The sequence below is a fragment of the Streptopelia decaocto genome (genome assembly GCF_964273445.1).
Source record: "Streptopelia decaocto genome assembly, chromosome: 18".
In the NCBI taxonomy this organism is placed as follows: Eukaryota; Metazoa; Chordata; class Aves; order Columbiformes; family Columbidae; genus Streptopelia; species Streptopelia decaocto.
The window spans coordinates 7,743,252-7,758,796 of NC_138673.1; the positions used below are offsets into that span (position 1 = coordinate 7,743,252).

At 40.8% G+C, this 15,545-nt stretch overlaps 1 protein-coding gene across 5 annotated transcripts in view; it reads right to left on the bottom strand.

The window, feature by feature from the left end:
• The window catches only part of NCOR1 (nuclear receptor corepressor 1), a 58,185-nt gene that overhangs the window by 20,880 nt on the left and 21,760 nt on the right, over positions 1–15,545 (bottom strand). For 4 of the 5 annotated variants that reach the window (XM_082068735.1, XM_082068734.1, XM_082068733.1 and 1 more), the window contains exons 9-22: positions 14,648–14,714; positions 14,317–14,489; positions 13,967–14,057; positions 12,971–13,149; positions 12,455–12,509; positions 11,560–11,661; positions 7,192–7,322; positions 6,557–6,774; positions 4,888–4,950; positions 4,539–4,678; positions 3,712–3,838; positions 2,481–3,036; positions 684–813; positions 182–377 (exon numbers count right to left, since the gene is read on the bottom strand). In XM_082068735.1, the coding sequence (XP_081924861.1) occupies positions 182–377; positions 684–813; positions 2,481–3,036; positions 3,712–3,838; positions 4,539–4,678; positions 4,888–4,950; positions 6,557–6,774; positions 7,192–7,322; positions 11,560–11,661; positions 12,455–12,509; positions 12,971–13,149; positions 13,967–14,057; positions 14,317–14,489; positions 14,648–14,714 (2,228 nt within the window). Of the gene's footprint in view, positions 1–181; positions 378–683; positions 814–2,480; positions 3,037–3,711; positions 3,839–4,538; positions 4,679–4,887; positions 4,951–6,556; positions 6,775–7,191; positions 7,323–8,366; positions 8,517–11,559; positions 11,662–12,454; positions 12,510–12,970; positions 13,150–13,966; positions 14,058–14,316; positions 14,490–14,647; positions 14,715–15,545 lie in introns of those variants that run through there. The other variant, XM_082068736.1, reaches the window with a different exon arrangement.

The following is a 15,545-nucleotide window of genomic DNA, read 5'->3' on the forward strand; positions in this document are numbered from 1 at the left end:
GCTCTCCAACATAGTGACCACAGCAGAATCTGTATAGTAGCCAGGTTCCCTCCACCAAGTGCCATCAGCAAGCAACAGTTAAGTATCGGTATGCTAAACTTTCATTCTAAAATGAGGCAGCAGTGTAACACATGGACATAAAATGCAGAGTTATTTCCACAGCAGATGTGAAAGTGCCTACCTTCCCACTCCACGTTAGGGCTCTTGGAAGTGCCACAAGGGCTCACAGCACTTCGATACTCCATGTCCAGCTGCTCTTGCCTCTGGCGTTGCTCCTCCAGCAGCGCTGACTCGTGCATCGCTTTAATGTGCCGCTGATACAGCGCGTAACCACTCACCGGTGTTCCAACAGGAACGGTACAGGGACTGCAAGAAACCTGCAAGGACAGGAAGGTGTTAACATCAGGTACGTTAACACGGGTACTTCCTAAATAACTGTCTTGCTCAGTGCCTCCGCTGCAGCGGCTGCAGTCCATGTAGGAGTGTTTCAAACAGCACATACCTGCTTTTAAGCTATTACTTGGTTTGTACTTAACTTACTTTCCCCCTCAAAAGTAGTAGGATAACAAAACAAATTATATATATATCTATATATATATGCACTTTTTTTTTTCTGCTTTAGTGTTGCAACTAGTTTTAGGGACAAAAGATACTCCTTCAAATATCACTTAAAACACCCATACCATAGGTGGTATGACAGCAGCTCGATGGTGAAGCTGTTGTAGGTCCATCTGCCCTTGCTTTATGGTGGATGATACCAGTATTGATCCAGTAGGATTTAACAGTGAGGGCTTTGACTCTCTGCTGAAGATACTGGGAAAAAAAGGTAGATAGAAGGAAGGGAAAAACATCACCAAAAAGACCAAGATTAAACATCTTAAATTTACAGGCAAAAGTATGCATCTCAACTTCAATAAAACAACACATTTAAAACACCAAACAAACAGGTGAAAAATCAAAATCATGCTGTGTTTTGTCCCAGAGCACATCTGGTGGAATAGGCAACAGATGCTGCTGCATTTCTATAATACACAGAAATACCAAAAGTGTTCCAAATCTCCAGTATTAGAAATTCAGGTATGCTGTTGCTATATGCACAGTCCTGCAAGAATGCAACCTTCTCTACAATGAATGCTTTGAAAAAATAGATAGGAAACACTAGATATATTTAGTCCACAGGAAACAAATAAACAGTAGTATATAATAGACTGTTTTCACATGGAGGGCTAATACATTTGTGAAGTGGAAAGATGTCTGAAGAAGCCAGAAAGTATAAAACACCATCAACTGCACTCTTCCAAAGACTGCGGCAGAACAATCACACTGATACTTTTGACATTTAATGTCTATCCTTATTATGGCATATATATTAAGAGCACGGGGAGGGAGGAGGCATTGGCTGCGATGCTATGCTGTGGTTACACAGGAACTGCACCAACAGAACACTAAAAAGACGTCAAATATCATCAGAGCTCTCAGCCGCCCCTCAAACATGGTTCCACAGACACGCAGCATTGTCCGTTTAAAGCCCTGTATATTCATGGGGGTTGTCCGCAATGTTTAGGGCCAAGTTCCCAGCAACTTGGAAGTCTGCACAAAGACACTGTTCACTTTGGAGAAAGAGGTCAGCCATTTCTCAGGACACTTGCCCGTTAGTTTACGGACACTGACTGATAAGAGTGACAAATACTTCCACTACTCTATTATTAACAGCCTGCAAGAGATTCAGTTCAATGACAGTAATTACGTACAAGACTCTTAAAGGTTATGCCAACAAACAAACATGAAATGATAAAAGGTAACTAAAATATCCATATTTTATGCCCCTAGATTATTATATTTTTTAAAAGCAAATTTCATCTCCTACTTAAAGATATTCAGGCCGTTTTCCCTGTCAAATTCAATGAGTTTTGAATGCATTCTACTATACTAAACTGAGTCTGTGAGAGCAAGAATCCATTAAAACAACTCAATCCCCAAATTTTTGGCTCTACATTCAAAGTTTCTCACTAGAGGGAATGGGGAGCCCACGTACTATGCTGCACTAACCAATGACTCTATAAAAAAATACTCCTGATCTAGTTCCAAATGTGTAGATTTGCTCTTAAGTATTGTGTAAAAGCAACAAACTAACAAAACCAAACCAAAGAACTTCAGTACAGATGCAGTTGCACAATCACTGTTGACTTTCTTATTGGATAGTTGTGCTAGTTTGCTACCTACCCAGTCTGTCTATCACCATGGAATTTTGCCTTACCCTTCCTTAAAAGACCCTTGTTTTGGCTTTTCATCTAAAATTTTAAATTAGCATTTCCCTCTGCTGCACTTCCAGCAAAGACTCTGTGGAATTTCTTTCCCTTGTAGAAACTCATAACAAAAATGTCACTGCTGATGAGTTTTTGGATCAGTGTTAAGTAAAACCACTTTTTAAACAACTTCTTAAAGATGGCAATATTTGAACGCTAAACAATTAAACTCACCCTTGTCTGTCAGGTTCTCCATCAACTTCCTCATCAGCACTACAGGTGGCACTCGAATCATTATCTGAATGGGATTCTTGTCTTGCTGTATTAACTTGTTGTGACAGACTATAGTCCATTTCCTCCGGTTCTGACTTTTCCTTGGGTTTCTCCATATCTCTCTCTTTGGTATCACTCTCTATTTTCACTTGAATATTCTCTGGTAGCCTCATTTCAGTCTCTACGGGTTCTACTTTGGTATGGACTGGAAGAGTAATCACAGGCTTAGCTTCAGCTGGATGGCTTCTACTGTCAACCTCCATAGGCTCCTCTGCCTCATTATTTATTTCTTCCTTAACCTGCGGCTCAGGGTTCTGACTTTCAGCTGTTGATACGCTTTGGGCTGGTAAGGAGGGAGATGTGCTGGTTGCAGGTTTGATGGTAGATTCTTGTTCTGCTGTCGCCTCAGTGGTTACTTTTGAAGCAGCAGTCTCAGATGGAGTTTCTTCACTTGGTTTAGCAGGTTCTGCTGGAGTTGGAGATGGAGCACTTTCTGTATCAGAACTATTTTCAGCACCTGGGGATAAACCAAAGTAAATCTAACCAGGCTTCGATAAACTGCTTCTTTAGAATAATCAAACACATGTTTGCTATCCCAAAACACAACAAGACAATTGGCTTGAAGAACTGACTCCCAAAGGGAGAGTAACCAAAAATCAGCAGATACGGGCTAAGGAGGGAGACTGGAATTACAGAAATAAGACTACTTAACTAGCTCTGATCTTCCAGAAAGCCAGGCAAGTAAACTCTTGTGCATATGTTAGAGACTTTGTATGTCCAGTAAAGAACCTTCCTCCTCTTTTTAGTATAGTTCATGAACCCCATTATATTATAAATAGCTTTTAGATAAATAAGAACATTCATTAAAAGCTATGGCAACATCCAGAACATAGATATTATATTCAAGTCTTCTGATAAAAACTTTCATTCCTTAGAATGACATGCAGGTGCTGCCTGTTTACCCTCTAGATAACAGCACAGTCAAAGCGTCTCAATACGCTGAGCAATAACATCTTAAGGCGGTTCAATACTAAAAGCATTTTTTCCCCTACAGTGAGTGCCAACTGCTAAAATCCAACTGAAACACAGTATGAAACATGATGAAGTGGAACACGGCTTTCTGAGCACATAACTGGCACAAAACAGAGGTCCCTTTCTTCACACACACAAGTTTCCTTTCCAGAAAAGTTACCTTCACTGTCTTCTGGATTCTCTTCTTCATTAGATGCTTCAATATCTTCATCCTCCTGGGCTGACACCGTCGAAGCGACACTCTCACACTGTGATACATCTCGCTCCTCGCGGGGCCTTCGCGAAGACTGATAGAGACACAACATTGACACCATACTGAAAATCTGCAAGTATTATTTCCTTTTACATTTACCAGTCTGAGGTTGAAATGAAACACACAGAATCTCTGTTTAGCACAGATTCATTCACGCTCTTTCAACTTCTGGCCAACTTTTGCTGCTCCTGATCAAAAATAAGTTTGGGAACAAATCACTGTTTCAAGATGTTTGGGGACAACAGAACTAGTGCAGCAAACAGACACTGATGTTCTTCACTTCAGTGAGAGCAGACCAGGACTACATTTTAGAGGATTCCAACACTCAAACTTTCCTAAAACTTTCAGTTCCTGATATTCTACCAATTCTCCTGCTCTGTTTTGTAAGGTTAGTGCTTATTGTGTCTCAAGGTAACTGTTCTACAGCAATGACCTGAACTTCGCTAGTTGCTGGTGTACTGAAGAGGAACATGTTTTTCAGAACACCAAAGAATTTTTCAGGCTCGAGTGTTCTAGCTGATAGAAAATTTTCTATCGCATTTTAAAGCAAGAAGTGACCAGTATCACAGGTCAGTGAGCATCAGCCGCTTTTTCTAAGAGATTTATGTCACGACACAAAAACAAGTAGAAAAGGAAACGTGGTGATTGCAAAACAGTCCTAGTGAAGCGTGATGAACGACTTCAGAAAGACGCCAAGTTTCCCCTGCGAAATATCCAATGTGCACTGCACTTACCTTCTGCTTGTGCTGCTGCAGGAGGCTGTCCAGATTGTGCCTTCTTTTATAGTTGAAGTAGAAGTTCTTACACTGAGCTTCACTTTTCGTCCCAACCATTTTGGCAATTGCTGCCCAGTTTCGTCCATGTTCCACTAGGCCTGTTCAAATATAAAAGAACCAATATTTACTATGATAAATAATTCAACTATTCAAACCCAAATAAATGGAACCAAAATGTCTATGGGAAGGCAAGATACAGAAGTACCACTGTCCTTAAGAGAACTCTCACTATGACAATGTCTTTGATAACTACTTGCGGGGCAAAAAAAAGCTGTGTCAACCTCAATGTCTGCTTATGAAGGTTTACCTTTCTTCGCAACTTCCATTTCTTCCTCTGTCCAGCGGGATGTCTCCACAGGCTCTGTAGAAGCTGACAGAGAAGTAAAGACACTGATCAGAGAAAAGACCAGGATTCACTATTATGGCAACAACTGTGAATCCCATAGTCAACTAATCTATTTACATTATGGCTTGTTCAAGTCATTTGGCAAAGCTGCTCTTGTCGGTGGGAAGTAGTCACTCTCCATTAAACCAAGTTAGAGACACAGTAGGAACCACCAGCAGAACAAACTGTTCAAAACTATTCTGCCTACCAAACCAGGATTAATTATCTGTCGAGGAAGATTTGTAACTAATTTAGACGTGTTTATTGCTAAAATTTTATTAAAACTGTCAATAATTACCATCAACTACTAAAGGCAGCAATCCGACATGCTATAAGCTAGCTCCATTTTATTTCACTGACTGCTGTGGAAAGGACTGAAATGGTTATTTATTGGTTAGTGGGAATCAAGGAATCTACTATTCTTGTATTTACTGAGTCTAATACTGAACAAACAGAGAAAATAAAAGAAAACAAAACAACAGTAAGTAAAAACAAGTAGGAAACTAATTATGATTCAACACAAACCCTTTTCTTTCACTCTGATATCATTCTGTTTAAATTTCTGAATGGCATCAAGCTGCAACAGCCTCCATTTCCTTTTCATAAAATCTACCATTCTGCACAGCACCCCACATGGACCCTTCAACAACTTCCACTAACAAATGACAAAAGCGAGACACTGTATAATATCTGATCCACTGAAAAGCTGGTTTGGATTTTCCAGAAAACCCTGCAAAAATGGTTGAAGAAAAACTCAAAGCAAACCCCACTCTTGCCTTAGTTTAACTTCTGACAAAAACCCACCACACCAACTGAGCAACAATGTCTATCACAATCTCTGATGTTTACAGTTAAACGAGAACTAATTTACCCAGTTACTCTGTTCTTCAGGACATGCAGAATAGCTGAGCATCAAAACAGTTGTTACAAATTCTAGAATAGCAGCTGCCTGTAACTACCCAGCTGAAGAGCTGGGAGCAACAAACTTTGCCACAACAGAGCACTGCAAAAAAACCCAACAAAAAAACCTGTCCCACCATCCTGGGTAATTATTTACTAGCCACAAGGTATTCTGTTCGCTAGTACTTCTGTACCACCACAAATTATGTCAGCTTTAAAAGTAACATTTTATTTTAAAGAAAACTCTTGCTGCTAGTGCAGAAATAATAACAAAACCCAACTTGCTAGGATCTATTTCAGATTATGAACATCCCTAAAGCACTCGATATCAGGCCCATTATTTAGTAATAACCTCCGTGAGCTACAGTCAACCTGTGTCAAAGGCATTTGGATCTCTACAGATCCATCAAGAACCCTGCAAAGAGAGAAAACGAAGTTACCATAGGAAGGCTGAACTGCCTTTTTTTCCCCCGCGTTTCTAAGAGTCACCCGATTACACAGAGTACTATCCATGAAGTTGCACTCGTGAAATTTAACAGCAGCACAGTCACAAAATTATAAGCAGGCCTAAGAATAAAGATGTAATAGTAAATAGAAAAAGAAGTGCAGAGCACGCAGAGAGTACAGCCCTGTGTCACTGAAGAGCCTGACGACCAGCTGGGTCCCCGAGTGTCCCGTAAACGCTACTCACAAGGTTCTGGCGGGGGTGGAAGGGGCGGTGGGGGCTCTTCGGTGGCTGCAGCTGCAGCGGCACTTGCTTGTGCAGCCTCGTTTGTCATCGATCTGGTGATTCTGCCCTTACGACGACCTTGACTATTGGCAGTTTTTCGGCCCCTAGGAGTGGCCTGTTCCCGTTCCTCTGTTTCCTCTGGTGCAACTTCAGTTTTGTCCTTTTCTTTGGTATTCTCTCTGGGAGTAGATAAAAATATAATCCAGTCACATTCAGATGGCCATGATGGCACAAACAAAACCCCCAAGCCCCAAAGACACCTTTAGCGAAGCAGAATTCACTTACTGCTCACCATTCAGAGCTGCTAGAGAATAACAGAGATACATGATATTATTGACTTCCAAGAACATATGAACGCTGCGATAGAACATATAAAAAACCCTAAACCAACAAGATATTAAAACTATTACACATGCATGTCAAAAAAATAAGCTCATGGTTTTCTCCACCACCCTGATTAGTTTAGAAAGAGAAACCTAAGTAAGAAAAGTTTTCAGTCCAGATTTCACTGTCAGTCTAATGCAAATCCTGTTGTGATCTTTGCAAAAAACCTGCAATCTAGGGTGAATGAATGCATTTTCAATATGTATACTTACTTAGAGTCCTCCTTCTCATCCTTTTCCTCTTCATCTTTCTTTTCCTCCTCTTTTTTCTCTGCTTTTTCTGCTTTTTCCTCTTCTACCTTTTCTTCTACCTTTTCTTCTTGAGAAGGACGAGCAATTTGTTGCTGAAATGAAACGGGATTTACATATTCTAACAACCTGATCACACAAAGGTGCAGCAACTTGTACTCAGAGCAGCACAACCACTGACGCTGCCTCACCTCCCACTTGATAATGTGTTAATAAGAAACTCCAGAACGTAAGAGGGTGGGGAGTTGGCTGTGGCCACACAGAGGGAACCACTCGCAGGAGTTGACACTGAAGGGGCTTGAATGGGTCAAACAAAACCACCTCCAATCCTCAAGTCCCCCATTTGGAAGTACTGCAATATTCTCCACTCAAATCTGGGGCGTGCAGAACCACCTTGTTCCTTCCTGGCCATTAGACTCTGCAAGCCAACTTCGAAAAGCAAAATATATGTAATATTTATATAAAGCTAACTTTCCAAAAAATACCCAGTTGGCAATTCCTGGAAAGGCAAGGTCAGAGAACTACAAGACTGATGTTCTGAGACTTCATTAACTCAGATTTTACAGTCCACTGAAAAATGCCTCAAAATAGGCTTTTATTTTTCACAGAGGAACCAACTTTCCTGTAAGTGTAGCAGCAGGTGTCACTGTTTCACTAACAAAACTGACGCTGGAAAATAGTCACTAAAAGGACTTGTTTTTGACATTTTTATAATGTTGACTGGAGCTGAAAACCCAAACACTAACCACTATCATCTTGATGCAAATTATTAGCATTTAAGATGCTGGTATTACTTGGTTATGCAAATACTTTCTTCAAGCAAGATGTCAGAGCCATGCTAAGACAAATTATTTCCATTGCGCTAGATAAATTGGCCTCAAAAGCAAGGAGCTGAAAACTGCATGTTCAGAAGAATATAAAAAATAATCATAATAATAAAGTCTGTATTTTACATACAATCTATTTACAAAACAGTCACTGAAAATCTGCCATTCTTTTTGCCCAGCTAACTTAACATCACACTTTGTAAATAACAGGGTTCTCTATTTCACAGTGAATTTATTTAACATGCATAATCAATAGCTTAAGTGCAGGTTAAATACAAACCTTAAGAGTTGAAGCCTCGGTCAGTGACGTACCTGCACATTCATCTGTTGATTAAAACTTTTACTATCCAGGCAAGGGGACGGGCTTTAACTCGGGGTACGATTCAAAAGGACAAAAACCACCCCAGCACCGCCATCACTCAGCTCTTTAGCAGAGGCCGCCTGACCCAGCAACGCGTTTATTCCAGGAAACTGTGTCATTCTCCCAGTTCAGCTGCCTGCGGCAGCGTCACCCATCTCACATACACCCTTCTAATCTCACCGGGGTCACCCGAGGCGATCCCCACCGAGCTCGGTTTGATTGGCCGTCACAGACGCACGGCGAATTTCTGTCTCGTCAGATCAGCGGCTGCAGCACCTGCTCCGAGGCACCCGCTGGATCCTCGGCCACGCGGTTCTGCTGAGCCGGCAGCCGCAGCGCGGAGACGCGGCCCTTACCTGCGCCCGCCCGCCTACCGAACCGCCACAAACTGCACCGGCTGAGAACCGCCTGTCTGCGAGTTACTTAAGGAATTCTCCAGAAGTGATGCAAAAGTGTCATACAGCCATGCTTTCTTCTATGCTTTGTTCAAAACTTGCTCTTTGTTGGAAAATTCATATTTGGTTTAAAAACATGCTTAGTTGTGTCTAAGCATTCTGGAACAGTCTAGCTAGCGTTTTATACAATGGCCTTTCTAGACCGATTTGAGGACAAGAATGTATCAGAATTCAATAAGCCTTACCTCTCTTAACTTGAAATGCCCTCATCTAGCACTTGGATTCGCTTAAATAAAAGCCCACAAACTGAAACTTGAGTCAAGTTGCACTCACTACATTCTCCAAAGGATTTCAGCATCATTACCATGATTAATATCTTCTCCACTGCAATATTCCATTTGCTTGCCTTCTAATTTACAGAAACATATGAACTCTTACAGAGTTTAAGCTGAAGCACCTGTTATTGGCACCAGCTCATCTTGGAGCACATCATAAATCTTCCGTGACTTGCCAGTCAGCAAGGAAGTTTCGGGTTGCTACTCAGAGATATGAAAAATATCAGCTTCAAACAAAGCTGGGGTGGGAGGGAGGGGGGATGAATTGCATTCTGCAGCTGTGAGATAAAAATTCTGGCAAGCAAGAAAGTTCAACGCTCAAGTTCTTTTTTACTAGCTGTTATAGAAGCTTCTAATTAATTGTCAATAAAATTAAGAAATACAAATATGATTTTTGGTACTGTGTAATTCCTTACTGCAGCGTCATTAAACATACTTACTACAATATTTCTAAATTTCTGGAAGTGGTGAAAGTATAACACGATGACGGTTTCTAGTGAACAGGATCAACTTAACAACTGGAGTTGTTTGCAGCAATATTTTTTATAAAAAACACATTTACTGGGACTCTCAGAAAACTTACATTATTTGAAAAGACGATTCACATATCCTAAAGTGTAAAATTTACTTCATTTGTTGGTTTGCAGTTCAATACAAATTTCATCAGTCACGACACCTCAAAGTCTCCACATTTTTTTCCTTCGTATCACTGCTGAGATATGACTGAATCAAATAACCCACAATCTTCTAGATTTTAAGGTGTGCGGATTTCTAAACCCCTGAATTTCAGAGGAATCTCCCCTCCTGCCCCATCAAGCTTCAGTTCCGAAGCAGCACTGGGTATTTCTCCAGCATGTTGTATCTACACCGGTCTCCAGCTGTTCAATTCATTTTAAGGATACAAGCTCAAAATACCTGCAGGGTTGGCTGTTACATCTACTCCTCTGTTCCTGTACTTTACCTCATATATGTCCTTTTTTCCCCAACCTTGTCCCTGACATCTCTTTCATTCTATTTGCAGTATTTCCTAAATACCCCCCAGACAGAAGGGGAAATCAGAATGGGAAGAGCAGGGAACGTGTTCAGGGAATACACGGCACTCCTGCCTTCTTAAAATAAAAGTTCAAAATTTCTTAATTTTTTTTTTCTTTTCCAACGTCCACATTAACTCTAGCAGCCTAGCAAACGTATCTATATGCTTTTTATTTATACGCTTTTTGTACCTAAAATGCTGATCTGTAAGGAGGAAGACTGCAAACTGGCTGAAGGGAAGATGCCAGAGAGTCGTGGTCAATGGGGTGCAGTCCAGTTGGGGGCCTGTATCCAGTGCAGTGCCTCAGGGGTCAGTACTGGGGCCGGAGTTATTCAATATATTCATCAACGATTTGGATGAGGGAATAGAGTGTACTATCAGCAAGTTTGCTGATGACACCAAGCTGGGAGGAGTGGCTGACACGCCAGAGGCTGTGCTGCCATCCAGAGACCTGGACAGGCTGGAGAGTTGGGCAGGGAAAAAATTAATTAAATGTAATAAGGGCAAGGGTAGAGTCTTGAATCTGGGTAGGAACAACCCCAGGTTCCAGTATCAGTTGGGGAATGACCTATTAGAGAGCAGCGTAGGGGAAAGGGACCTGGGGGTCCTGGGGACAGCAGGATGACCATGAGCCAGCACTGGGCCCTTGTGGCCAGGAAGCCAATGGTACCTGGGGTGGGTTAGAAGGGGAGTGGTCAGTAGGTCAGAGAGGTTCTCCTGCCCCTCTGCTCTGCCCTGGGGAGACCACATCTGGAATATTGTGTCCAGTTCTGGGCCCCTCAGTTCCAGAAGGTCCTTTCCAATCTCTGACATTCTGTGATTATCTGATCTTTTCCCCTCCAAAGACTTCCAAAAAATACTTCCTGAATCAGCAGATTTTTTTAATTTGCATGCATTAAATTGGTCTCTTTCTTCTTGCTACTAAGTTCCAGTTTGACTTTGAGCCTGACCACCAAAGAAACACCACTATTAATTTCTGTTTTTTGACAAACATTGACATTATGAAGCCATTATATATTTTCCACTGCAAGTCACATGCTAAACCTAATTTCTGCTGGCTCCACCATAGGATTTTATGATGGATTCAACTTCAATGTCTATGGCAGGGTCCTTAAACAAAATTAATTGTCATCTTAAAAAGAAGATCACAAATGTGCAAAGGAAGCAGATATTCCATAGAATTAAAAGCAAACTAACCAAGAACATCCTTGAATCAGGATTACTGAAATTTAAAAAGGATAAAAATGCAGTAAAAATAATTATTTTTCCTTTTCTTCCCTCCTTATACTTTTAATATACTTGCTATATCAGACAGAAAGACAGCTGTAAATATGAAACAATAAAAATAACAATATCTAAGTGACTAATAAATTTAAGATACCTGGTTTCTTCCTCTGCGTTTTCCATAATTCCGTCGCACGAGGGCTTTATAATTTTCATTTTTCTTGGTCAAATAATAATATAATACACAGTCGGGAACATTCTAAAGTGAAAAAAAAAATAGGTACTACTGCTATAAAAAATACATTTTTAGTATCTAGTATCTGATTTCCCTCAACATTTAAACTATTCAGCCCCTAGACTAAAATAAAACTCTATTAGATTTGTTTGCTCAGCAGGGAAGTAAATTCACACACAAATATAATAACATAACTATGCATAAAATGACAGTGTTAAACGCAAGTCTCATGTATTTATCATATCCCTCAGCTTCTTCAGTCTGCATTTAATCTATACCAGACAATTTGCAAGTTTGAAAACTTGTATTTATCAACAGCTGTATGCATTAATGATACCATTGTTTTAACAAATCCTAATTCTCCATTACCTCTTCTATCAGTTCTGTAAAATCAGTTCTAAAGACTAAAATCACTTCTAAAGACCAGTCCAGCCAGCAGTGGGATCCCGCTGGCTTGAAAAGTGGCAACAAGATTGCTGAGAGTTCGCCCTGTGGCTCAGCAGAGCCAATGACGTCCTTATCTACAGAGTGAGGTAGTTGAACAGCTTATACCTCCTTCAGAAACAAATTAAGATCAAAACTAAAGCGTCATTTTATTTTATTGTTGTCAATAGTGTCATTACTCTAACTTTTATTAGCTGTTTGCATGCATTGACTGTGTTATGGGTAAAGTATTATAAAAATCTTGTCAACGCAGTAACTTTTGTTGGACTTCGAATTTTTTCCAGGAAGAGAAAATGATGCTGGGATGAATGACTTACATTTGGAAAGTTAGGGATCCCACCCTAGGCTCTACTTAGATTAAAAAAGGTCTTACCTTTCGTTCCAGGTAGGAAGCAATTAGACCAAAGTTCTTGGGATGTTGGACAAACCTTTTATAAATCAGAAATTATTTCAGTTTAACAACATAATTCGTTATCAAATAAGCAAAGCAATCTTCCAAACAATCTGTTCCATCAGCAAGCCTTTGATTTACACAACTGAAATTAGTCTAAAAGGCCCAGTTTCCCCATTGTGCAAATTTAGAACTAAGGACTTAACATTAGCTATTTGCTGATAGAATGAGATCATATACCTACTCTTCATTTTCACCTTATCATGGAACTAAAGTATTTTTAAAAGAATTTCTCCTCTAGGCACTTTGAGCCATTCAGTTGAAAAATAAGTGATGTCTGAAACTTTTGCAAAGTTTCACTCATCCAACTAAGAACATTATCAAACATTATTGCACAAAAGCTTCAGCATTCCCGATTTAACTGATGTTTACTGTGGGGTTCAGTATTTAACTGTCATTTGCAATGTAACAAAAATAAAAGATAAGAAAGCCCATTACTTCTCCTTAAAAATCTCTTTCTCATGGTCAGTCCAGACATTCATGAACTGTCTGTCTTTATAAACTTTCATGGGATCCTCCATCAGACCATTCATATTAATAAACTTCACTCGTCTTTGTTCCGCATCAAACATCATGGGAGGAATGACAGAGAGCTGGCGCATTTGTTTTTCATTATTCTATGGGCAAAGAACAAAAGAAAAAGTAAAGAAAGCAAAAGTTGCTACTAATGTTTACAGTTCTTAAATTACACAAGTCTTGAAAGCTCCACCACCATATACATTCACAGGTAAGAAGTGGACAAAAAGAACTCCTCATTGTCCTGCCTTCCTCTGGGGCCTCAGCGGTATGGGGGCCCTGCTGAAATCCAGGGTTGCAATTCTGCTTGCTATCCTGCTCCTGCCACAGGAGATCCTGAACTCCACCATCTCATGGTTGCTGCAACCAAGGCAGCCCTCAACGCTTCAACCAGACCCTCCTTGTTAGTGAGGATGAGGTCCAGCAGTGCACCTCTTCTAGTCGGCTCCTCCACCCTTTGCATCAGAAAGTTCTCATCAAGGCACTGGAGGAACCTCCTAGACTGCGGCTGCCGGCCGAGTAGTCCTTCCAACAGACATCAGGGAAGTTAAAATCCCCTACCACAGCCAGGGCCTGTGACTGTGAGGCTGCTCTCAGCTGTCTGTAGAGGCCTCATCAACTTCCTCACCCTGATCTGGTGGCCTGTAATAGACACCCACAATAGTATCACCCTTGCCAGCCTGCCCCTTAACTTTCACCCATAGACTCTCAACTCACTTGAAGCAAAACCCTTAAAAGAAAAGTATTTCTAAGACCTGCTTCAAGGCAAAGTTCACACACACACTCTCAATCCAGCCCCAAGGGCTTGTCTTATCAAAAAAACCCCCAAACCCTCTTAAAAGAGACTTTTCACTGCCAGTAAAAGGATATCAAGAGACTTGCTGTACTCCTATAGCCAAGCACAGACAACAGCCTCACCTCCTGCTCAGAAAGTCCATCGATGATTTCCGAAATCTCATGTTCACTTCTAGCAATAGTTGCTGAAAGTCCAGCCCCTCTTTGGCCAACTCTAGAATTAGGGGAGAACAGAAGCAGTAAGCATAAAGTGGAAAACAGCTGTATTTTCAGATTTTGTATACAACAATGACAACCTTCAAAATTGTTTAAAACATTGCTACCAGTCTCCCAAATTAGTTAGTTAGGGCAGTTCTTTCTGAAGTAGCGTCAGAGTACAAACTCTGTTCATGTATCGCCATTTCAAACAACTGCTCAGTTTAGTTAAGTCCCAAGCGATATTTTATAGGAATATTTCAAATCTATGGCAATACCTTTGGAATCGCTCTTGCTGTTCTCTTTGCTTCCGGATTTCTGGAAATTGTTTCTCATAGTACTCTCTTGTTTTGCTCTCCTTGGCTTTCCTGCGTGGATTATTTTCTATCCTGTCAACTTTTTTCTCCCATGCCTCCATCAGCTGATCGTAACGTTGACAGATTTTCTGTTCCTGTTAAATTCCAAAAGTAAAGCTTGAAGGAAACACAAATACCCTAAGTGATCCGTACACCTACCATGGGATTTACATGACAAATTTGGGGATGTTAATCGAGGATCCAGACAGAAAACCAACCACATGCTCTTTTTACAAAAACACGGTAGTATTACCCGTTGTTTTCTTGCATGATTTCTTCTTTTAAAGAATAGTATTAGCTTCTTCCTCATCACCTGGTTTCTGGGAAACAAAATTGGGGGGAAAATAGTGAGCTACATAGGAATCAACAACTGATGAAACAATGATGTAACTGATACTGTATTGTATCAGAGAGAAGATTCTTGAAGATGGCTGAAATAAGCATCTGAGACACAAAAGCTCATTTCAAGCCAGGTGCTCTCTTTTGCCACAAGAGAAATAATATGCTGAAATGAGTAAAGCTAGCTTAAGGTATTGTGCTTCAGAAAACAAATAATCTTTGTAATTCAAACCTAAAGAGTTTCACAATATATTACTGTCCTGGTTTTGTTAAAAACAAGACCGGTTCTCTTTTAGTGATTTTTCTTTCAGCTCAGTTCTTCTGGGTGGCTGTACTTTTCTGAGTTTTAGCCTGCATATTTTTCCTAGGATGCTGTACTCAGTGCTGATAAGAGACCAACAGAATGCTGAAGAAGCTCGTATTTAGATTTTTTTACTATGGTAGCTAAGAAAGACTGATAAGTCTTCCCACGTTCTGTTGTGAAAGTGGCGTGTTTGAGGACGGGCGGATGGAACAGGTGACTAGAACTGACCAATGGAAGTATTCCATCCCATAATTGTCATACCCTCACGCTCTCTTCGACCATGGGCGGCATCTAGAGAGGACCCTGTCTGTCTGTCTGCCTGTGATCCACAGGCCTCAGGCCCTGCATCCTGCAACCAGGTTCCAGTTTGCTGTGCAGTCCCGCCCATGACTTCCGGGGGCCTGGCCTGCAGCTGCTGGAGCCGCCAGCTCCGCACACCCAGCACTTGAGATTGGTTTTGTATATTTTGTATATATTCTCTATTTATTAGTAGCATTAGTAAAACCCT